The 24,792-nt window shown below is 41.1% G+C and overlaps 2 protein-coding genes across 2 annotated transcripts in view; one reads left to right on the top strand and one right to left on the bottom strand.

Annotated features, from left to right (window-relative positions):
• SLC43A3 (solute carrier family 43 member 3) overlaps positions 1 to 24,792 on the bottom strand; it is a 598,240-nt gene that overhangs the window by 420,015 nt on the left and 153,433 nt on the right. The gene's annotated exons all lie outside the window — the stretch shown is intronic.
• Positions 4,021 to 14,887, top strand: LOC141105430 (uncharacterized). The gene is made up of 4 exons (XM_073595285.1): positions 4,021 to 4,240; positions 6,156 to 6,281; positions 13,856 to 13,987; positions 14,075 to 14,887. The coding sequence occupies exons 1-4, from the start codon at positions 4,021 to 4,023 to the stop codon at positions 14,233 to 14,235; spliced, it is 639 nt and encodes a 212-aa protein (XP_073451386.1). The 3' UTR covers positions 14,236 to 14,887.

The raw sequence follows: 24,792 nt of genomic DNA, 5'->3' as shown, positions 1-24,792 counted from the left end.
AGCATTCCAACATGATAATGACCCCAAACACACCTCCAAGACAACCACTGCCTTGCTAAAGAAGTTGAGGGTAAAGGTGATTGAATGACCAAACATGTCTCCAGACCTAGACCCTATTGAGCATCTGTGGGGCATCCTCAAAAGGTGGAGGAGCGCAAGGTCTCTAACATCCACCAGCTCTGTGATGTCATCATGGAGGAGTGGTAGAGGACTCCAGGGGAAACTTGTGAAGCTCTGATGAACTCCATGCCCAAGAGGGCAGTGCTGGAAAATAATGGTGGCCACACAAAATATTGAAACTTTGGGCCCAATTTGGACATATTTATTTAGGGGTGTACTAACTTTTGTTGCCAACGGTTTAGACAATAATCGCTGTGTGTTGAGTTATTTTGAGGGGACAGCAAATTTACACTGTTATACATGCTGTACACTCACTACTTTACATTGTAGCAAAGTGTCATTTCTTCAGTGTTGTCACATTAAAAGATATAAAATATTTACAAAAATGTGAGAGGCGTACTCACTTATGTGAGATTCTGTATATATATATATATATATATATATATATATACCCGTATTTATCGGCGTATAACACGCACAGGCGTATAACACATTCATTTTAAGAGGGAAATTTCAGGAAAAAAACTTAAATTTTAAATAAGGAACTTTGAAGCAACATAAGGGTCAGTGCATATCTGCAGCCTCACCATTGCCATCAATGCAGCCTGATCAATGCCCATCTGCAGCCTCACAAGTGCCATCAGTACAGCTTCCCCATTGCCATCAATGCAGCAGCCTTGCCACTGCCTTCAATGCAGCAGCCTCACCATTGCCTTCAATGCAGCAGCCTCACCATTGCCTTCAATGCAGCAGCTTCACCATTGCCATCAGTGCAGCCTGATCGATGCCCATCTGCAGCAAGAGGGGACAGGGAGGGGGGCGGAATGAGTGCCGACAGATTACATGCTGTGAGAATCCTATGATAGACAGAACAGTGGTCCAATGGCGGCCCAGGAGACGGGACTTCCTATTACAGAGGCCGCCAAGTAAACAGGAGATTCTCACTGCATGTAATCTGACGGCGCTCGTCCCGCCCCACTCCCTGTCCCCTCCGAGGCAGCTAAAATGTAAGTATTGGCATATAACACGCACATGCTATTTGCACCCGATTTTCATGGTGAAAAAGTGAGTGTTATACGCCAATAAATACAGTATATACGCATACATACACATGCAAGCACATTAGTAATCACTAATAAAACAGTTTAGATCTAGCTCAATATTCATCCCATTCGGGTTTTAAGCATTAAAAAAATCCACTTTGTTTCACGTTTAGACAGATCCCTTACTCTATTAGAGCCCCTCCATGATGGATAGGTCCTATCCACCCCCTAAAAATTCAAACCTGACAGGTCGCAGTTATGTTTGTGTTTAAAATGCAAAGACACACTATGATACTTATAACCGATAAGGATATTGTGAAAATGTTCAGATACTCGTTTGCCCAGGGTTCTTGTAGTGCGACCTATATACATTTGGTCGCAAGGGCATTCCAGGGCATAAACGACATAGGTAGAACTGCACATTATAAAATACTCTGTCTCAAACTCTCTTCCATTTGCGGTGGATATAAAAAAAGTGAGTCCCCTGATATGGGTGTTCACCTGCTGACATGCTCGGCACTTCCTGCAGGCATAAAAACCAGCTCTATCCCAAAACATACTGGGTCGCTCGGGGGCATCAAGGATTTTTTTCACGACTCGCAAAACAACGGAGCTTTTCTATATATAAAGACCGGATTTTTTGGTAACACACACTTCAGAACCTTATCCATTCCCAGAACATTCCACTATTTTCTAAACAGGAATTCTACCTCTCTGTGTTTCGCCTGAAAGTCACTTTTAAACCCCCATTCATGTTTAGCCTCAATGGGTCTAACTGTATCTACCAAACATGAATCTTGAGAAGTCTGGCTGACCTCTTCTATGATTGTATCTAAATTTTGGGCTTTTATTTAAAATTCCTGCTTGCAACCTGTAATTATGATCAGAAGTACCGTTTCTTTTTACTCGTGATAATTGTCCCCTAGGGATATTTTTTAACCACAGTGGATTATGTCCACTGTGTATGGGTAAATAGTTGTTCCTGTCGGTGGGTTTAAAGTATACTTTGTGGTCAAAAGTCTATTCTGCACCATCACTGTGACATCTAAGTAATTAACCTGATCTCTACTCCAATAATAATAATCTAATTTAATATTATTGATATTCTTGTTGAGATTATTTAATTAGTAAATTATTGTAAAGCTGTTTCAGAACCCACCCAAATGAAAAACAGGTAATCTATGAAGCGTCTGTAAAACAATAATTCATCTCTCTTGCTCCCATAGATGTACCTGTCTTCCCACTCACTCATAAAGAGATTGGCGAGGCTTGGCACATATTTAGCGTCCATTGCCATGCCTCTCTTTTGAGTGTAAAAATTACAATTGTACCAAAATAATTAGGCCTTTCTGGAAGTACCCGACTAAGGGCAAGGTCTTGCCCCAGAGTCGGCCAATGTCTCTAAATTGCCTTTTTGATGGCCCAATGTTGGTCATTAAATTTAGTAATGAACAACATATCATGGGACCCTCCAGTTGCTATTTCAGACTTACTGTTGCTCCCAACCCTTCCCTGTATCGGTCTTTGGCTTTCTGAATGTGCTCTTTCTGATATCCTTTTTCCAGAATTTTTTGTGTCAACACCTCAGCCTGGAAAAGTTATTCTGCTGTATCAGTACAGTTCCTTCATAATCGAAAAAACTGACTGTATGGTATGTTATCCTTCCATTTTGGGAGATGGCAACTCCCATGATGTAGGTAGGAGTTGCCTGCTGTCTCCTTAAAATGGGTTCTAGAGACTATCCTACCCTCCTGATCCCATGACAACTCCAAATCTATAAACACAAGCGAATGTGTATCCACTACGTGGGTAAACTTAATCCCATAGGTATTGGAGTTGCAATGGGAAACAAAACTAGCAACTGTCTCGAGTGAGCCATCCCAGATAATGAACACATCGTCAATATAGCATCCGAAATACACTAGGTGCCTAGCAAAGGGGTTCTGGGACCAGATGTTATATTTCTCCCAGAACCCTATAAACAGATTTACATAGCAGGGTGCAAAATGGCACCCATAGCTGTGCCAGATGTCTGTCTAAAAAGGGATCAAGGAAATAATTCCTCTCCAGGGCAAAACGAGTGCAGGAACAAATAGATTCAGATTGGGACAGATGCATGTACTCTGCCTTTGACAAAAAATGTTTGCATGTTGACCCCCCTCATGGGGGATAGAGGTGTAGAGAGGACATACAGTTGTGCTCAAAGGTTAGCATACCCTGGCAGAAAACCTCAGAGAATGATGAAGGCATCCCCCTGATGAAGATACGTGATTTCCCTTGTATCGACATGGGTAGGGGAGGGGACTGGACGGCGTAGGAGACAGCTGGTCTGTCATATATAGTAGGAGCACACAATCTCATCTACGGCTTGGTGCTATTAAAGCATGTTATAGAGCGGTACACTAACGCACCAGACCCATGTTACATCTTTGAGCAGTGTTTGGACCTTGTATCAAAAAAGACAGTGTAGCGCTGGACTAGTAATATAGTGAACATATACGTTATATACACATGTAAATTATTATATCGTGACCTGAAGTTATCCAGTCATAAAATAAAAATAAATAAAATAGTGAAAATATAAATATGTTAACTAGTGTAAATCCATACCCCAAAGGGGTGTATGCAAGAAAAATAAGCGCAGGTACAAAATAGTGAAAATAAAATTCATAAGTGCAAAATAAAGTTCATAAGTGTCATAAGTGAAAAATAAGTCCACAGAAAAGCTACTGCAGGGTCCGGGGTTACATGATCCACCGCTACTGCAGCCCACCACCAGATGGTAAACTTGGAGGCTTACCAGAGAGCCTGCGACCTCCCTTACTTAGGGGGGTCAAAACAGGCTTCGTAGTGCGGGATGGACTCCCGGAAACGTCTCACAATGGATTCCTTAGGCTGTCCTACCGATCTCCTCACCAAACAGTTGATCCACAGTGATGGGGACTCCAGTATTAGGAAGAAAAAAACCCAGGGGTGCCTGGTCCATCTGGGAAGAAGTGCTGGAAGGAACCCCTGGGATTATCTCCCTAATACTGGAGTCCCCATCACTGCGGATCAACTGTTTGGCGAGGAGATTGGTAGGACAGCCTAAGGAATCCATTGTGAGACGTTTCCGGGAGTCCATCCCACACTACTAAGCCTGTTTTGACCCCCCTGAGTAAGGGCGGTCGCAGGCTCTCTGGTAAGCCTCCAACTTTACCATCTGGTGGTGGGCTGCACTAGCGGTGGATCATGTAACCCCGGACCCTGCAGTAGCTTTTCTGTGGACTTATTTTTCACTTATGACACTTATGAACTTTATTTTGCACTTATGAATTTTATTTTCACTATTTTGTACCTGCGCTTATTTTTCTTGCATACACCCCTTTGGGGTATGGATTTACACTAGTTAACATATTTTTATTTTCACCAATTTGTTTTTATTTATATTTATTTTTATTTTATGACTGGATAACTTCAGGTCACGATATAATAATTTACATGTGTATATAACGTATATGTTCACTATATTACTAGTCCAGTGCTACACTGTCTTTTTTGATACATTTTTCATGTGCCCGTGTATTGGGGTTATGGTGTTTTAGCTGCAGGATTCCCTTCAAGGTGTTTTATTTTTAATATTATCATCATTTTTGTTTAGCACCTAGCGCAATTTCTTTTTTATAGTGTTTGGACCTTGCAATCTGACTTGGAATCTGTTTATGGTGATTCACAAGTGTGTACTGACCAAACTTAATTGTGAGGTCACACGCTCTAAGGTGAACGGCCATTACCTTGGGGTGAGAAGCACCTGAGTGTAATCATTGCAAAAGATCGTTATATTCACAGTCATCTATCAAGTCACATTTATTTTTGTATTAAGGACGTTGAAACTGATCTTTTATGGTCAGAGTGTCACGGACACATATACACTTGAGTACTTTATGGATCACTATTGTATCACTATTTATATTTTATAAATTGTGTGTATATTCACGTTATTTGATTTGGAAAGTTGTATGATGACATTAGTCGCTTATATGTTATTACATTCCTTGATTTGTTTTTTTATAGGCACATTACTTTAGTTAACCGATAATTACATAAAGATCTTGTGAGCCACAAATGGATTGATGCCTATAAAGTGAATCCAAATGCTTCAATCAGCTGCACACACTATCCACGTTTCATATCGTGTATGTGACAAAATCAAAATAAGAAATTGTGTATGCGCTAGGTAAAAATAAATACCGTGATAAAAATATGGATAACACCAAAAATTAATATCGTAGCGTAAAATATATAAATCACGTTAAAAATATACAATAATAATCAGTGCCATTAATTTGTGAAAACCAATAAATGAATATATATATAAATAATCTATAAATCACGTTAAAAATATTCAATAATAATAAGTGCTATTCATTTATAAAAACCAGTGAATAAATATATATAAATACAACATGCAACATGCAAAACGTGAAAATATCCAAGTGATGATGAAAAAAAAATTAATATTATTGAAGTGTCCAAAAATTCAATAAAAATAATCAATAAAATATGGTATATAAAGTGCAGGCATTAGTGTCCAAAAAAATATATATAGGTATTCCTCATGTTCTTCCTATATGGTGTGAGAAATACGGCATGCTTTGGTGCCCTCCAGTGACCCCCAATAGCTCATGCGCTCACCTCTGAGCGTGTGACACAGTGATTAAACAGTGTCTATACACGCAGTGGAGCCACTCCTGGGCTCATATAGGTTCTGTTGGGAATGATCTGCACCTCTCTCAGATAATCATCAATGGTAACCTATGTAGGAAAGAAAGAAACTCCATAGTGTAATACCGTCAGAGATTTATTAAATTATAAAACCACTTCCCTCCAGGAGGGTACTCACAAGGTATGGGTGCGTCAGTGCACCATCCTATCCATAGTGTAATACACAGGGATACAGGAACAAAAGTCTGGCGTGCGGTGTGGTGTGTAATTCTCTGCTTGTCAGGACAGGACAGGGGCAGGACGGAGCTACAGACAAGCAGAGGATTACACACCACACCGCACGCCAGACTTTTGTTCCTGTATCCCTGTGTATTACACTATGGATAGGATGGTGCACTGACGCACCCATACCTTGTGAGTACCCTCCTGGAGGGAAGTGGTTTTATAATTTAATAAATCTCTGACGGTATTACACTATGGAGTTTCTTTCTTTCCTACATATGTTACCATTGATGATTATCTGAGAGAGGTGCAGATCATTCCCAACAGATCCTATATGAGCCCAGGAGTGGCTCCACTGCCTGTATAGACACTGTTTAATCACTGTGTCACACGCTCAGAGGTGAGCGCATGAGCTATTGGGGGTCACTGGAGGGCACCAAAGCATGCCGTATTTCGCACACCATATAGGAAGAACATGAGGAATGCCTATATATATTTTTTTGGACACTAATGCCTGCACTTTATATACCATATTTTATTGATTATTTTTATTGAATTTTTGGACACTTCAATAATATTAATTTTTTTTTCATCATCACTTGGATTTTTTCACGTTTTGCATGTTGCATGTTGTATTTATATATATTTATTCACTGTTTTTTATAAATGAATAGCACTTATTATTATTGAATATTTTTAACGTGATTTATAGATTATTTATATATATATTCATTTATTGGTTTTCACAAATGAATGGCACTGATTATTATTGTATATTTTTAACGTGATTTATATATTTTACGCTACGATATTAATTTTTGGTGTTATCCATATTTTTATCACGGTATTTATTTTTACCTAGCGCATACACAATTACTTATTTTACTTTAGTTAACCGCTTGCCGACCAGCCGCTGTCATTTTACTGTGGCAGGTTGACACAATCCCGCAAGCTGTCGTAGCTATACGTCGGCTCGGGATAGCAGGCGGAGGCGCACGCACGCGCCCGCTGCACTGAGGGGTGCCGATGCTCGTGGCCGACGGTCGCGATGACCGCCGGCCACGAGCAATCGCGAGCACGAGGGACAGAACACGGAAATGTGTGTGTAAACACACAAATCCCTGTTCTAAGAGGAATGACAGATCGTGTGTTCCTATTAGCTAGGAACCATGATCTGTCACTTTCTTTAGTCAATCACCTCCCAGGGAACGCAGTTAACCCCTTGATCACCCCCTAGTGTTAACCCCTTCACTGCCAGTGACATTTTTACAGTAATCAATGCATTTTTATAGCACTGATCGCCCAAAAATGTGTCAAAATTGTCCGATGTGTCCGCCATAATGTCACAGTCATGATAAAAATCGCAGATTGCCGACATTACTAGTAAAAAAAATAAATAAATAAAAATGTTATAAATCTATCCCCTATTTTGTAGACGCTAACTTTTGCGCAAACCAATCAATATACGCATATTGCAATTTTTTTACCAAAAATATGTGGAAGAATACATATCGGCCTAAACTGAGAAAAAATTAGCTTTTTTTTAAAAAAAAATGGGGATATTTATTATAGCAAAAAGTACAAAATACTGTGTTTTTTTCAAAATTGTCGCTCTTTTTTTGTTTATAGCGCAAAAAATAAAAACCACAGAGGCGATCAAATACCACCAAAAGAAAGCTTTATTTGTGAGAAAAAAAGGACGTCAATTTTGTTTGGGTGCAGCTGCACACGACCGCGCAATTGTCAGTTAAACTGATGCAGTGCCAAATCGCAAAAAATGGCGCAGTCGTTCAGCAGCCAAATCTTCTGAAGTGGTTAATATTGTATTTTTTAGGTTTTTTGCTGCAAGTTCAGCACATGTTTTATATATTTTTTTGACTTTCACACGTTAGTATCGCTCGTGATTGGTGCTAGCAGCTGTCAATATACCACTGTAAGATAGGGGAATTTTGATTGGGTAGCTCGCAAGATCTTTACAATTTTCAGGCTCCTGCCAGATAGTACCACTTATGAAAAACTTAGCAAGGACCCCCTCCCTCTGTATACGTGAGAATTATATGAGTTGGTTAATGAGGCCTTCAGTAAAACGGTTATAAATAAATCTGAGAGACAATTTTTTCAGAATATTTTTTTTAAAACTCCGTATTTTTTATCACATACTGAAAGTCCACAAGGACCTGGTTTGTCTACTCTGCTATCTTATTTTTCAAAATTCACATTTCTTTTTGTTTCCTTTTTAAAAATAATTCTTAGAGCTTTAATCCTACCCCATTAAAGAATTCCAGCCATTCAGTCATGGATTCATCATCATCTAGCCCATCCTGTGGGCTCACGTCCCACCTAAGACTGTGCATTATAATGCTTTCCTTTAAGTAGTGATCAAAAGTGCAAATGTCCCACCAGGTTTTAACCTGTTTTTCTAGGACAGTGATGGCGAACTTTGGCACCCCAGATGTTTTGAAACTACATTTCCCATGATGCTCATGCACTTTGCAGTGTAGTTGACCATCATGGGAAATGTAGTTTCAAAACATCTGGGGTGCCAAGGTTCGCCATCACTGTTCTAGGACAGTTATCCATGGAGACATTCTCTGCAGAAAATAGGGACTCTAAATTAAGAGTTTCACCGTAATCTGTGGAGACATTCTCTGCAGAAAATAGGGACTGTAAATCTTCACTATATCCATGGCTGCTATGGGTAAAATAGAAAAGAATCTAAAGAACAATTGGAATCAATTAAAAAATAAATTCCTCCCGGCGCACATGTATCAATAACTCCAGAGCTGCTACTATAACAAATTAAATAACTACACCATTATGCTTGAACAAAAGGTGAATACAAACATTAGCAGACCCCCAATGGGTAATGACTCACCAGATGACAGCAAAAGCCGAGCCTTATACGATCATATCTCTTTAATTCGTGATCTATTGAAGGTTAAACTCTTCATCTATATCAACTCGCCACCATGAAAGAGACACTCACATAACATGATACTGTTACGATAATTTTTATTGATAAAACCCCCCTTAATCCTGGCTTGAATCCTGTTCATCTTGCGAGACAACGCTCACAAATCGAGTCAGGATTTTTTAAAATAATAGCTTGTATTGTGAAACACTCGTAAACAGCGTTACTCGCAATCCGAGATTTTACTGTATCTCTAATTTAATTTTGTATTATGATTTAGAATGGTTTTTAGGATTAGTCTATTTTTGAATATATAGAATGTTACTAGTCCTGGGGATAATCAAGATGTTTTTTGGTAAATGTGAGATGAGCCTTTGTGTTTTTGGTCACCAGTGGCTTTGGCCTTGGAACTTTCCCATGGATGACATTTTTTCCCAGTCTCTTTCTTATTGTTGAATCCTGAACACTGATCTTACCTGAAGCAAGCGAGGCCTGCAGTTCTTTAGATGTTGTTCTGGGTTCTTTTATGACCTCCGTGATTAGTCGTCATGCTCTTGGAGTAATTTTTGTAGGCTGGCCACTCCTGGGAATTTTATTATTTATTTTCATGTGACAACACTGAAGAAATTACACTTTGCTACAATGTAAAGTTGTGAGTGTGCAGCTTATATAACAGTGTAAATTTGCTGTCCCCTCAAAATAACTCACACAGTGATTAATGTATAAACTGCTGTCAACAAAAGTGAGTACACCCCTAAGTGAAAATGTCCAAATTGGGCCCAAAGTGTCAATATTTTGTATGACCACCATTATTTTCCAGCACTGCCTTAACCCTCTTGGGCATGGAGTTCACCAGAGCTTCACAGGTTGCCACTGGAGTCATCACAGAGCTGGTGGATGTTAGAGACCTTGCACTCCTCCACATTCCATTTGAGTATGCCCCCACAGATGCTCAATAGGGTTTAGGTCTGGAGACATGCTTGGCCAGTCCATCACCTTTACCCTCACCATCTTTAGCAAGGCTGTGGTTGTCTTGGAGGTGTGTTTGGGGTCGTTATCATGTTGGAATACTGCCCTGCGGCCCAGTCTCCGAAGGGAGGGGATCATGCTCTGCTTCAGTATGTCACAGTACATGTTGGCATTCATGGTTCCCTCAATGAACTGTAGCTCCCCAGTGCCAGCTGCAGTCATGCAGCCCCAGACCATGACACTCCCACCACAATGCTTGACTGTAGGAAAGACAAACTTAGCTTTGTACTCCTCACCTGGTTGCCGCCACACACGCTTGACACCATCTGAACCAAATAAGTTTATCTTGGTCTCATACCATAGGACTGACACCATGGTTCCAGTATTATATATTAACCCATTGGCCTGCAGAACGCCTATTATCTATTTTCTTCCTAAGATACATAAAGATCCTGTAAAACCCCTAGGGAGACAGATTATCAATGGTATTGAGTTGATCTGAGTCGATCTGCTCGAATTTGGGTCAGTATATAGATCATTTTTTGCAGCCTTTAGAGGCACAGATGGAAGCTTATACCAGGGATACTAAACATGTTGTTCAATTTTTTGAATCTTTAAGAGATATATGTGCCTGTATCCTTGCCACGGCCGATGTAGGTTTGCTATACACTATCATTGGTCATGATGAAGCAGTTAAGGCAATCAGGTGGGCTCTTAGTAGCTCAGATCTGCCAGCCAGCCATCAAATGTTTATTCTTAAACCTCTTAAGTTTTGTTTAAAACATAATTATTTTGGTATAGGAATAATTATTATTTATAGACTAAGGGGGTAGCTATGGGGCTAAGGTTGCCCCTAGTGTGGAGAACCTTTTTATGGTGTGTTGTGAAGCGGGTGATGTACTATGTGAGCAGCCAGGTGCATTGGTAGTTTACAAGAGGTACATTGATGACCTTTTGATTGTATGGAAAGGGGACCTTTGATAGGTTCATGTGTATTATGAACAATAATTCCAAAGATACTGTATTATCCTGGACTGTAGGAGTGAAGATAAAGTAGTATTCCTTGGTTTGGAAATTTTTAAGGATCAAGGTTACATACAGACTATGAATTACTGCAAACCTACAGACAGAAATTCATATCTCCCAATAGACAGTTGTCATCTTAATATTTGGCTAAAATTTTTTTCTCCAAGGGCCAGTTCAACAGAGTAAGAAGGAACTGCTCTGATGAATTGGACTATCTTCTATCTTCTAATCAGAGATTCTGGCTAATTGGTTCATTGAAAATGGTTACGAATCCTCTTCTATTCAGAATGACTGAAGGGGAGTGTTAGATATGGATAGACAGTTACTGTTACAAAAGGGGAAACCACGCACAACTACCGATTTTCAATTTAAAATGGTACTTAATTTCAATGTTCAGTTTGAACAAGTTGAGAGGATTATTAGGTGCCATTGGAACATTTTGAAGAGGGATTGGGCCCTGTCTTGTCTGGGAATCCTGGGTTTGTATATAAGAAAGCCCCCACGCTGAATGACAAGGTTGCCCCAGGGGTGATACAACCCCATTATATAGGAAGAGTACCATGTTTGTTTTTTTAACAGGGTTTCATGCATGTGGGAGATGTCAAGCTTGTCATATTGCAAGGAGTAATACTAAGAAAAAGAAAGAATTTATTGCCACCAGCAATGGAGGAAGTTATCGTATCAAGGATTTGATTACTTGTTCCACTACTGGTGTCATATACATGCTTGAATGTGGATGCGGCCTACATTATATAGAACGCACCTCCAGGGCCCTGCATATTCGGGTAGAAGAACATATCAGGAACATTAAAAAAAAGGAAACATAAAAATGGGAATTTTGGAAAAGATCGCAAAGTTGCAGTCCTTTTTGGACCCTATTAAAGAATCCCAGCAAATTGTGAATTTTAACACAAAAATATGGGAGATTTTATGACCAATTCTATTTATTTATGGCAAAAAGGTAGCTCTATATCTTATGAGCCTCAAACAGGTACAGGAGCATTCCCTAGACATTTGCACTGACAAAAAATTTGCTCGTTTCCATTTCATTCATTTTTTTAGCTTTTTTCGAAAATTCAGAAAACCGAAAATTTGGATTTTCAAATTTCCGAATTTTTCAAATTTCCGAAGTTCGAATTTTCGGATTTTTGGATTTCAGAATTTTGAATTTTCGGATTTCGAATTTCCGAATTTTCGGATTTCTGAATTTCCGAATTTTCGAATTTTTGAATTTCCGAATTTTCGGATTTCCGAATTTCCAAATTTCAATTTTTCGGATTTCTGAATTTCTGTATTTCCGAATTTTCGAATTTCTGAGTTTCCGAATTTTGAATTTTCAGATTTCTGATTTTTCGAATTTTTGGAAATTCAAAATTTTGAAAATCTGAAAAAAAGAAAGAAAATCAGTAAAATTTGAAATAATAACTGATGCCCCGTACGCACGGTCAGATTTTCCAATGGAAAATGTGCGATCGGAGCTTGTTGTCAGAAATTCCGACCGTGTGTGGGCTCCATCGGACTTTTTCCATCAGATTTTCTGACACACAAAGTTTGAGAGCAGGCTATAAAATTTTCCGACAACAAAATCCGATTGCGTCAATTCCGACCGTGTGTGGACGATTCGGACGCACAAAGTGCCACGCATGCTCAGAAGAAATTCCGAGACGGAACAGCTCGGTCTGGTAAAATTAGCGTTCCGAATGGATAGAGCACTTTCGTCAGGCTGCAATGTTTAAAATTGTTTAATGCAGCGCACTCTCTTCTTCTTTATAATGTGAGAAGAATGAAGTTGTTTTGCTGCTGATATTCACACAGAGTTCTTACAAACTTCTTTCTTTATTATTTATCGTGATTTCATCAATATATTTTGATTTGTCACATCTGACAAAAAATATATATATTATTATTTTTTTGGTTTGTATTTTTTTCAAGCCTGATTTTTTTTTTTTTGGTTTCTATTGTTTTCAAGCTTGATCTTGTTAATTTTTTTTATTTTACATCCTGAATATTTTTGTGTGTGTTTTGTGTGGCAAGTTACCACAACACCATTGTTATCTTGTATTATTTAATCTCAAGGAGATAGCTTGGTGTTGGTGTCTCTTGTTAATTTCACACAGCCTCCTCCTGTGTGGCACATTCCACAGCCTCCTCTTCCTGGCTGAGGTCTTCCTGTGTATGTAAAATGGACATAGTTTGAGTTTTTTATTCATCAATCACACACAATTTTAACCTCATGATGTTGCAAATTGAATGTTAACAAATATAACAGACTATCATTCTGAGCCCAGCATTTTTCATTCTTGTCCCAATTATTTTTGCCCACTACTGTCTATTGATATGTAAAACACTTTATTAAATCAGCAATTAGTGATCAATAATAACATCTAGTAAACATCATTTATTTCTTGACCAGAAATCTGTAGAACAATGCTATACCTGGCTCCAGCTGGGCTCCTCCACTTCTTCCTGGTATGGAAGTCCAAGGTTGGACATCGGAAGCCTCAGCTGGGGTGGAAGGAAGAGTGGAAGGAAGGGTTGAGAGGGATTCCCTGACTTCAGTCTGGTCTGACAGAAATCGCAGCCTGGGGACATAAACGTCATCTCCTGCTTCTCCTGATCTCTGGGAATCCGTGACCTTCTTGCGCACCTCAGGCCACCAATTTTGGTTTTTAAATAGGGGTTGGTTGCCGTGGGGACCACCGGCTTCACCAACTCCAGCAGTTTCCCAAGGAAAAAAAGAATTCTGCATCTTGGAACTCTGCCAAAAGAGACAATTGTACTCCACTTCCAAGCAATGTTTCATATTCCTATTTCTGCCATCAAATATCTGTGTGCTAAGTATACTTTTTTTTTTACATAGGGGATAAAAGACTCGGAGGACACCCCTCATCCGAGGAGACCACAGACCCCCCACCTCAGGAAGAAGTGGAGATCCCACAAAGCCAACACGAGGAGGAGGAGGAAGACGTGGTGGAAATAGTCACCACATCAGGTGAGTGTCTGCGACCACAGGCTCAGGTAAGAGATGGATGCCAGCATATTTATAATACATGGTGTGTTTTTGTTTCTATCTTTTTAGGTGATCGTGATGTTGTGGATCCAGATAATTTCACCTCTGAAAGTGCACAGATCCTGATCGGGGAGATCATGGGGTGTAATAGGGACTTGGAAAACATCCAGAAAAACATCAATGATGTTAAAAAAAAAAATGAAGAACATCATGTTTTAGGGAGAGTTTAAAACCCCTCCAAATCCCTTCCCTTTTTTGTGGTTTTTGTGATCTACAAATTTCTAACATTTTTTGACATATTCGCGAAAAGCCAAATTTTGAAGATGCACACAGTGTGTCAACATGTGCTATCTGCCATCACGGGAGATCAATGGATGCGTTTTGGGGGTACAACCCCTTCCTCAATAATAAAGTAGCTGCACCCCCAAAACACGTCCCTTGATCCCCCGTGATGGCAGCTAGCACATGTTGACATTCGGCAATTTGTGTGCATCTTCAAAATTTGGCTTTTCCAGGGGTGACTTCACCCCATCTGAACGCAATATCAAACACAGTTTGTAAATACTCATGTCTGATATTGCCTTCAATTTCTTTAAAAGTTGAACTTTGTAAGTTCAAGATTTGTGTCTTTCTTGTTGGTTTTAAACATGCCTGTTTTATCTTAAATGGACATTTCTACTTTTTCTAATGTGACCCAAAAAATTGTTATACAACAAATATGTTGGTTTGTTTTAAAAACCTTTTACAAATGCACATGTGATTGTGCTGGTATTAAAAAGATTGATAATCAAGACTGTGTGGATTATTGTTTCAACGCTCCAAAACTTTTGTTGTGCTCTAATTGGTGTTTACTGTGACAATGGGGGTTAGTTCCTAAGGGAAAATCCACTTTGCACTACAAGTGCAGTTTCAAGTGCACTTGTAGTGCAAAGTGTCTTTGCCTTTAGTAAATAGCACCCAACAGTGCTTTTTAATGTTACACAATCACGCCATTTTCAGGACTCACCACATTTCTGTCAGGGTCAGTTAAAAGAAATACAAGTAGTAAATGTCACCAAAGACTTTAGTAGTTAAAATTATCTTATTATTTGAAAAATGTTTCAGACATTGTCTGGCATATTGATGGCCCCCCTAAATGCAAAGTATTCAAGGTATCTAAGATGGACCTCACGGGCACTCAGGGGGGGCAAGCCAGAACGGCCACTTTCAAGCACCTTTAGGGTTGTTTCATTAGGAATTCCGGCCTCAGGCCCAACTGAGCCAGCATAGTTGGCAGAATTTTGCCGTAAAAAGTTGTGTAGAACATAGCACGCCAGGATGATATGATTCAGTTTATTGGTGTAAAAAACATTTAAAAGTACTCACATTCGGTAAAAGGTAAAAAAGCCTATAAAAGCCTACGCGTATCGTCACTCTGACGTCATCTGGAGTCAGAGTGACGAAACGCGTAGGACGGAGTCAGCATACATACTTGCACTACTTCCTGCTCCAGAGGCTTGTGTCAGCAATATAGGCTTTTTTACCTTTTACCGAATGTGAGTACTTTTAAATGTTTTTTACACCAATAAATTAACTCTTATACAGTATCACGCTATGTGGGCTCCCTCTTTCTCTTTCATTATGGAATTCCCTCATAATCTACACTAAGGACGGAGTTACTCTGTGTTATCCCGCGTTGCTACACAGTGGCATATACTGTGGATGTGGGAGACCCCAAGAGGGGGTGAGGGATCTAGTGAGTGCAGTCACTATAAGAGCACGGATTAAGGCACGCACTGAACGTTTACTCATTGGAATATCCACCAGAATCCAGGGGGATTTTTTTCACCGACACTGAAAGCACCTTATTACTTAACTGTATATACTAATTAATAAGTTCATCTGTTTATTCACATCAGCACTTTATATTTACACCATTGATTTGTGTTATTGATCATATGTATATTGCACTTTTGTATTATTTTATTTTTATCTTTATGGATATATATAGAGATATTTTTATGGATCAAGTTAGTGCACACACTACACTTTATTAAGTCAGGGAGACAGCTTTATGCACATTTAGGAATTTTATGCACAACCGCACTATACAGCACTTGAAGACACTCACTGAATAGGCAGCATCTATATATTTTTTTCCCCACTTAATACTGTCCTCCCACAAGGGAGTAGCATACACCTGAATCCATCAGGTCTGGAACAGCGCCATATCTACTTCTTTTTTCTTTCTCATATCATACTCCACCTAGTGGAAGTAATTGGTAGTGGCAGCAGTTCTAACAACATTTTATTCCATTGCAAGTATCCCATTGCGCGGGTGTTTTTTCCTTTTTTCTCAACCACCAGCTAGACCAATAGTAAATAGCATAGACTCGGTTACATCAAGAGTTGGCCAATATTTAGACACTTTTTTACAAACTAGTGTTTTGAATACCAAGGCATATTGGAAAAAGACACAAAAAAATTCTTGCAACTTTTAAAAAATATTGAAATACCAGACCATCCGGAATTTTTTTAGTAACAGCTGATGTATCATCGCTTTACACTGTGATATAACACGAGGATGCCCTTCTAGCATTTAACTGGGCTTTTTGCCAAAGGAGCGATCTCCCTTACATGCAGAAGAAATTTTTAGGGATGGTTTTGGATTTTTGTTTATCGCATAATTATTTTTGGTATAATGGTAATTTTTACACACAAAAGAGAGGTGTGGCAATGGGCACTAAATATGTGCCAAGCCTCGCCAATCTCTTTATGAGTGAGTGGGAAGACAGGTACATCTATGGGAGCAAGAGAGATGAATTATTATTCTACAGATGCTTCATAGATGACCTGTTCTTCATTTGGGTGGGTTCTGAAACATCTTTAACCACATGCCGACAGTTGTACTGTGGCAGCATGGCATGGCTGGGCGAAAGGACGTTATGTAACATCGCTTCACCCTGTGGCCACTAGGGGGCGCGCGCGCCCCCACTCGCTCCCCGAGCCGATGCATGTGCCCGGCGATCTCGATCACCGCTGGGCTCCCGCGATCGCTCGGGGCACACAGAGAACTGGGAACTGTGTGTGTAAACACACAGTTTCCGGTTCTCTGAGCAGGGAACTGACAGACAGTCTGTTCATACAGAGTATGAGTTAGTTTCCCTGCACAGTCCCCATCCCCCTTCAGTTAGAACACAAACTAGGACACACTAACCCCTTCACTGCCAGTGACATTTTTACAGTAATCAATGCATTTTTAATCACACTGATCTCTGTATTAATGCCAATGGTCCCAAAAATGTGTCAAAATTTTCCGATGTGTCCGCCATAATGTCGCAGTCATGATAAAAATCACTGAAAAATAAAAATGCCATAAAACTATCCCATATTTTGTAAACACTATAACTTTTGCGCAAACCAATCAATATAAGCTTATTGCAAATTTTTTACCAAAAATATGTAGAAGAATACATATCGGCCTAAACTGAGGAAAAAAAATGTTTTTATATATATTTTTGGGGATATTTATCATAGCATAAAGTAAAAAATAATGTGTTTTTTTCAAAATTGTCTCTCTTTTTTGTTTATTGTGCAAAAATAAAAACCGCAGAGGTGATCAAATTCCACCAAAAGAAAGCTCTATTTGTGGGAAAAAAAGGACGTCAATTTTGTTTGGGAGTCTCATGACCGCGCAATTGTCAGTTAAAGCGACGCAGTGCCGAATCGCAAAAAAAGATTTGGTCTTTGGGCAGCCAAATGGTCTGGGGCTGAAGCGGTTAAAAGAATTTACAGCTAATCTCAACAAGAATAATAATAATATTCAATTAGATTATTATTGAAGTAGAGAACAGGTTATTTACTGATGGTGCAGAATAGACTTTTGACCACACAAGTATACTTTAAACCCACCGACAGCTATTTACCCATACACAGTGGACATCATCCACTGTGGTTAAAAATAATCCCTAGGGGACAATTCTCACGTGTAAGAAGGAACTGTTCTTCTGATCATAATTACAGGCTGCAAGCAGGAGTTTTAAAAAAACACTTTGTGCAAAAGTGCTATTTAGCCCAAGATTTAGATATTATCATAGAAGAAGTCAGTCAGACTTCTCAAGATTCATGTTTGGTAGATAAAGTTAGACCCATTGAGTCTAAACATGAATGGGGGTTTATAAGTGACTTTCATGCCCAACACAGAGCGGTAGAATTTCTGTTTAGAATGGATAAGGTTCTGAAGGGGGTGTTACCAAAAAATCTGGTCTTTATATAAAAAAAAAGCTCCATTGTTTGGTGATAGAGTCGTGAAAAAAATCCTCAATGCCCCCGATCGACCCAGTATGTTTTGGGATAGAGCTGGTTTTTACGCCTGCAAAAAGTGCAGAGCATGTCAGCAGGTGAACACCCATATCAGGGGACTCACTTTTTTTATATCCACAGCAAATGGAAGAGAGTTTGAGGAGAGTTGAGGATTTTATCACATGCAGTTCTACTGTTTATGCCCTGGAATGCCCATGGGACCTAATGTATATAGGTCGCACGAAAAGAACCCTAGGCAAACGAGTATCTCAACATATTCACAGTATCACTATTATGGTTATAAGTATCATAGTGTGTCTTTGCATCTTAGACGCAAACATAACTGCGATCCGTCAAGTTTTGGGTGGTGGATAGGACCTATCTATCATGACGGAGCTCTAATAGAGTAAGGTATCTCTCCAAGCATGAAACAAAGTGGATTATTTTAACTAATACTTTAAGCCCGAATGGGATGAATATTTAACTAGATCCAAACTCTTTTATTAGTGATTACTAATGTGCATGAGTGTGCATATATGTGTCACAGATCAGCTGTGGAGCTGATCTGTGTCTTACCTTTACTGCTGTAGGTAGGCTGGCACCTGTTGTTCCACTAGCTTGTGTTCAGCTCTGCTGCACTCTGCAGCTATGGGTGTCACCGGCCTCACCTGTAGCTTAATATATAATTCCTTCCTGCTACTTCCTGTCCAGCCCCTCATGTGCTTCTCTATTTAAATCCCTCTCAGACCACTTTCTGGTTGCTTGAGCAATGCTTGTTTCTGAGCTCCCTGCTTTTAACCTGCTTTAACCTGACCTCTCATGAACTGATCTCTTGTGTACCGACTCAGTTTGTTCTAAGTATGTTGTCTGCAGCCCGCCCTGACCTTGGCTCGCTATGCGGCTTTCCTTTGCTTCATCTATCCATCCTTGTCTGACAGAGTCTTCTGGTACTTCCCTAGCGAGCAGGGTGAACCTGGGGGTCGTGACCTGGGGTCAGCACGCAGCTAAGCCCAAACCCTCGTGATGGGGTCCCTGGCAGAATAACAGCTGGCCCTTAGACTCCACACCCTGGGGGATCCTGTGTCACCTGCTCGCCTGTGGGCTCACTGTAAGTAGTACCGTGACAGTTTGCTCAAGCCATGAGCTCCTCTGAGAGTCAGCCACTGACCGAGGATCAAAAGCAACATCTAGTTCAGAGACTTAACTCCCAGCAAGCAAATCAAGAGCAAATAATGTTGGTTCTACAGGATCTTGCCTCCCGTCTGGATCATCTGCAATTCGCTACAACTTCAGCTCCTCCCATTCCTGCTTCTGCTTCAGCTGCTCCTGTGTTACCTGCTACACCTGGCCATCCCTGCTTGCATCTGCCGCTGCCACCTTGTTTTTCTGGCAACACTAAGGCTTGTCGGGGCTTCATTAATCAGTGTTCTGTCCACTTTGAACTTTCCAGCCCTCTGGTCTTAAAGCCACCCAATGCTTTTTGGGCTTCACCAATTACTATCGCCAATTCATTCAGAGCTACTCCACCTTGGTGGACCCTATTACATCTCTCACCCGCAAGGGTGTCAATGCCCGGCTCTGGTCCCCTGAAGCCATTGATACTTTCCACAAACTCAAGGCAGCCTTCCTCTCCGCCCCAATTCTCCTACGTCTGGACATTACGAAACCCTTTTCTATGCAGGTTGATGCCTCTTCAGTAGGAGTCGGTGCCGTCCTACTCCAAGCTCAGGAGGGCAAGTCTCAGCCTTGCGGATTCTTTTCCAAGAAGTTTTATGAGAAAAGAACTATACCATTGGGGACCATGAACTACTGGCTATTAAGCTAGCTCTTCGAGAATGGCGACATCTTCTAGAGGGTTCTCCTCATTGTATTACCATCTATACTGATCATAAAAATCTGCAGTATTTACAATCCACGAAACGCTTGAACCCACGTCAAGCTATCTTGCTTCGGTTCCCGGGCCCTCCCCCCTGTGTGAAATGGTAAGGGGGTACAAAAGTACCCCCACCATTTCACAACAAAGTGTCAAAAATATTAAAAATGACAAGAGACAATTTTTGACAATTCCTTTATCCTTTTGCTTCTTCTTTCTTCTATCTTCTTTCTTCTATCTTCTATCTTCCTTCGGTTTCTTCCTCCATCTTCTTCTCCTGGTTCTTCTGGTTCTTCCTCCAGTGTTCTCATCCGGTATCTTCCTCCGTGGTGCCGGCGTCTTCTTCCCTTCGTCTTCTGGGCCGCTCCGCATCCAGCATGATGGGATGGGAGGCTCCTGCTGTGTGACGCTTCTCCTCTTCTGACGGGGGGGTCGGTGACCCCACCCCCCTCTGACGCACGGGGACTTCCCTGTGGCATTCCCGTGACGTCAGAGGGGGGCGGACAGGGAAGTCACCGTGCGCCAGAGGGGGGCGGGGTCACCGGGTGGCCCCGTCCTCCGTTATATAAGAACCGTCAGAAGAGGAGAAGCGCCACACAGCGGGAGCCTTCCATGCCATCATGCTGGATGCGGAGCGGCCCAGAAGACGAAGGGAAGAAGACGCCGGTGCCGCGGAGGAAGATGCCGGACGAGAACACCGGAGGAAGAACCAGAAGAATCAGAAGAAGAAGATGGAGGAAGAAACCGAAGGAAGATAGAAGATAGAAAAAAGAAGATAGAAGAAAGAAGAAGCATTTAAATAAAGGAATTGTCAAAAACTGTCTTTTGTCATTTTTAACATTTTTGACACTTTTTTGTGAAATGGTGGGGGTACTTTTGTACCCCTTACCATTTCACACAGGGGGGAGGGCCAGGATCTGGGGGTCCCCTTGTTAAAGGGGGCTTCCAGATTCCGATAAGCCCCCCGCCCGTAGACCCCCACAACCACCGGGCAAGGGTTGTGGGGATGAGGCCCTTATCCCCATCAACATGGGGACAAGGTGTTTTGGGGGGCTACCCCAAAGCACCCTCCCAATGTTGAGGGCATGTGGCCTGGTACGGTTCAGGAGGGGGGGACTCTCGTCCCCCCTCTTTTCCTGCGGCCTGCCAGGTTGCATGCTCGGATAAGGGTCTGGTATGGATTTTAAGGGAGACCTCACGCCATTTTTTTTTAAATTTTGGCGCGGGGTTCTCCTTACAATCCATACCAGACCTGAAGGGTCTGGTATAGATTTTGAGGGGGACCCCATGCTATTTCTTTTTTAAATTTTGGCCGGGGTTCCCCTTAATATCCATACCAGACCTGAAGGGCCTGGTATGGAATTTAGGGGGACCCCCCACTTCATTTTTTTTTCAATTTTGGTTCGGGGTTCCCCTGTGGGAAATTCCCATGCCGTTTTTATCAATTCATTTTTATGTGTATTGTCGGACCGAAAATTCATTAATAGCCGTGAGTAGTTTTAAATGACTTTTTTCCTTTGAAATGTCATTTTGCTGTCAGACTGTTCTAAACACGGGAAACATGCGCCCCTTTACAGGCATACTATAGACACCCCCCAGGTACAAAATTTAAAGGGATATTACACTTTTATTGTTTCACTTTAAGCATTAGCATTATTAAAATCACTGCTCCTGAAAAAATGGCCGTTTTTAAAACTTTTTTTGCATTGATCCATGTCCCCAGGGGTAGGACCCAGGTCCCCAAACACATTTTATGACAATAACTTGCATATAAGCCTTTAAAATTAGCACTTTTGATTATTCATGTTCGTGTCCCATAGACTTTAACGGTGTTCGCGTGTTCGAACAAATTTTTTGCCTGTTTGCATGTTTTGGTGCGAACCGAACAGGGGGGTGTTCGGCTCATTCCTAATCACAATAGATGATTAACAGAATACTCTGGCTAACTGCTCCGTGTGAGCAGCGATGGGATGGGATTCGATCCAGAACCGATTATTCCCCAGGCCCAGGCCAATGGTGGGTATTTGGCCTGGACCTGGTGATCACTCCTGGAGAATGAGATCCTTCCCCTGCATGTGTAAGTGTAAACACAGCAGAGGAAGTGATGTTATCTCTCCTCTTGAAAGTCTTTTCGTTCCAGAGAGAGGAGAGAAGACTTGGTGACGTGGCGAGTTCCATAAGTGCAGTGCTGGCGAGGTGGCTAGCACGAGTAGTGTCCCGCTGCCACCAAGAAGAAGACAAACACAGGTCCGTCAAGCCCATAGTGCCCTTCCTGCTGCATTCGGCCAATCCTAATTGGGAGCCCACCACTTCTGCAGCACCCGTACTACCCCCATTCACTGGCCAACCCAGAATTCAGGTGCAAACAGTTGATTTTACGTCACTTGATTTTTATTTATTTTAAAATCTCTATAGATCTATTGTGGACCAAAGCAATTTGTATGCTGGTCAATTCATCGCTGCTAATCCCCAGTTGTCCCTTGCCAGAGATTGGAGACCTATTGCGGTCTCCAAATTTAAGACCTTCCTGGGCCTATCCCTCCTCATGGGCATAACTAAAAAGTGAGTTGCAGTCATATTGGTCCACTGGCCCAATTCACTATATGCCCGTGTTCTCTGCCTCCATGACCAGGACATGATACAAGCAGCTCTTGCGGTTCATGCACTTCAATGATAATGAACTCTGTCGTCCTCCAGGGTGACCCTGGATTTGATCGACTCTACAAAATTCAGCCCCTTGTAAACCACTTCAACACACAGTTTGCAGCCTTGTTTACTACCGATCAAGTTGTCTGCGTTAATGAGTTCCTGATTAAGTTTTATGGCCGCTTGTCTATCAAACAGTATCTTCCCAGCAAGCGTGCCAGATATAGGGTCAAGATGTATAAGCTCTGTGACAGGGCAACAGGCTATACATATAGTTTTATGGTTTACGAGGGAAAAGATAGTCACGTAGAGCCGGAGAACTGCCCAGACTACATAGGGAGTGCTGGTAAGATTGTGTGGGACTTGGTGTCACAGGGGTGACCAAGGGGTACCACTTGTACGTGGGCAATTATTACACGAGCGTGCCACTTTTTAGTCACCTTTTTGATTATAGAATTGGCGCATGTGGCACCGTGTGATCTAATCGCCGGGTCTTCCCCCAACAGCTTGTAGAATCCCGACTTAGATGGGGAGAGAGCCTGCTAGAAGTGTAATAATTTGTTAGCAGTGAAGTGGAGGGATTCACAGAATGTTTTTGTTCTGTCCTCCCTTCACGCAGATACAACAGTCCAAATTTCTACGGCGACTAGTGTTGTGGAGAAACCCCTCTGTGTCCACAAATACAATCTTAATATGGGAGGGGTGGACCTCAACGACCAGTTGTTGGCGCTGTACCTAATTGCCCGTAAGGCGCTGGTACAAAAAAATGTCTGTATATTTATTTCAATTGGCTCTGCTGAACGCTTTTGTGTTATACAAAGCTTCAGGACGTACTAGATCCTTCCTTAAATCCCAGGAAGAGATCATCACAGCCCTTCTGTTTCCAGACGGTGCTGTGACCGACCTTCCCAACGCAAATGCAGTAAGAGGCATTTTCCGTATGTCCTTCCTGGTACCCCTACCCAAAGAACAACCCAAAGAAGATGTCGTTTCTGCAGAAAATGCGGATTTAGGCGTGACACATGCTTTTATTGTCCCTCCTGTCCTAACCAACCTGGTCTCTGTGACGTTGACTGTTTCAAACGCTATCACACACTAGATGAGTATTAGCGTAGAGTACAGGACTACACAGTCCTAGGGCACACTAACACAGGATCTTGAAAGATGTGATGACCATCACATTTTGAGAGACCGTAATCTGCAACGTACAGTTTCCAGTTTTTATAAAAGTGAAAAAAGTGAAAAAAAACACACACAAAAACACAAAAAAATATAAAAGAAAAAATCAAAAAATAGTTGTTTTATCTTTCTTCTCTCTCTCTATTGTTCTCTCTCTCTTATGTTCGCTCTATACCGCCCGCTCTATTGTTCACTCACTATTGTTCTATATCTATTGTTCTCGCTCTGTTTTATTTTTACTATGTTTTATTGTATTTGCTTTGCAGGTATGGTATGTTATACTGTAATGTTACTTTGTTTTATTGCTAACCATAATTTGCTTAGCAGGTACGCCATTCAGCTGCAGCACGGGTTTATTTATTCTGACAGCAACAGCGTTTGCTCCCACGATACGTAAAGCCGCGACTCCAGCTCTGTTGGAGGTGATTTCACCACCACAGTTAAAAAAAGAGCATATATGCTGAAGCATGGGGGCAGGGGTGGGGTGGATTGCCCCCATGCTTTGGCATATATTTTTTAGGCACATATGGCATTAAAAATGTATTTTATTTTACTATGTTTTATTGTATTTGCTTTGCAGGTTTTGCAGGGCTTACTGTTCTACTGTAATGTTACTTTGTTTTATTGTTAACCATCATTTGCTTAGCAGGTACGCCATTCAGCTACAGCACTGATTTACTTATCTTGACAGCAGCGTTTGCTCCCACGATATGTAAATCAGCGACTCCAGCGCTGTAGGAGGTGATTTCACCACCACAGTTAAAAAAAAATGGTGCATGTATGCCCATCATTAGAAGTGGGTGGATGA

This window comes from Aquarana catesbeiana, linkage group LG08 (genome assembly GCF_042186555.1).
Source record: "Aquarana catesbeiana isolate 2022-GZ linkage group LG08, ASM4218655v1, whole genome shotgun sequence".
NCBI classification, from domain to species: Eukaryota; Metazoa; Chordata; class Amphibia; order Anura; family Ranidae; genus Aquarana; species Aquarana catesbeiana.
Note: the sequence above shows the minus strand (reverse complement) of the source record. Positions and strands in the feature narration are given on the sequence as shown.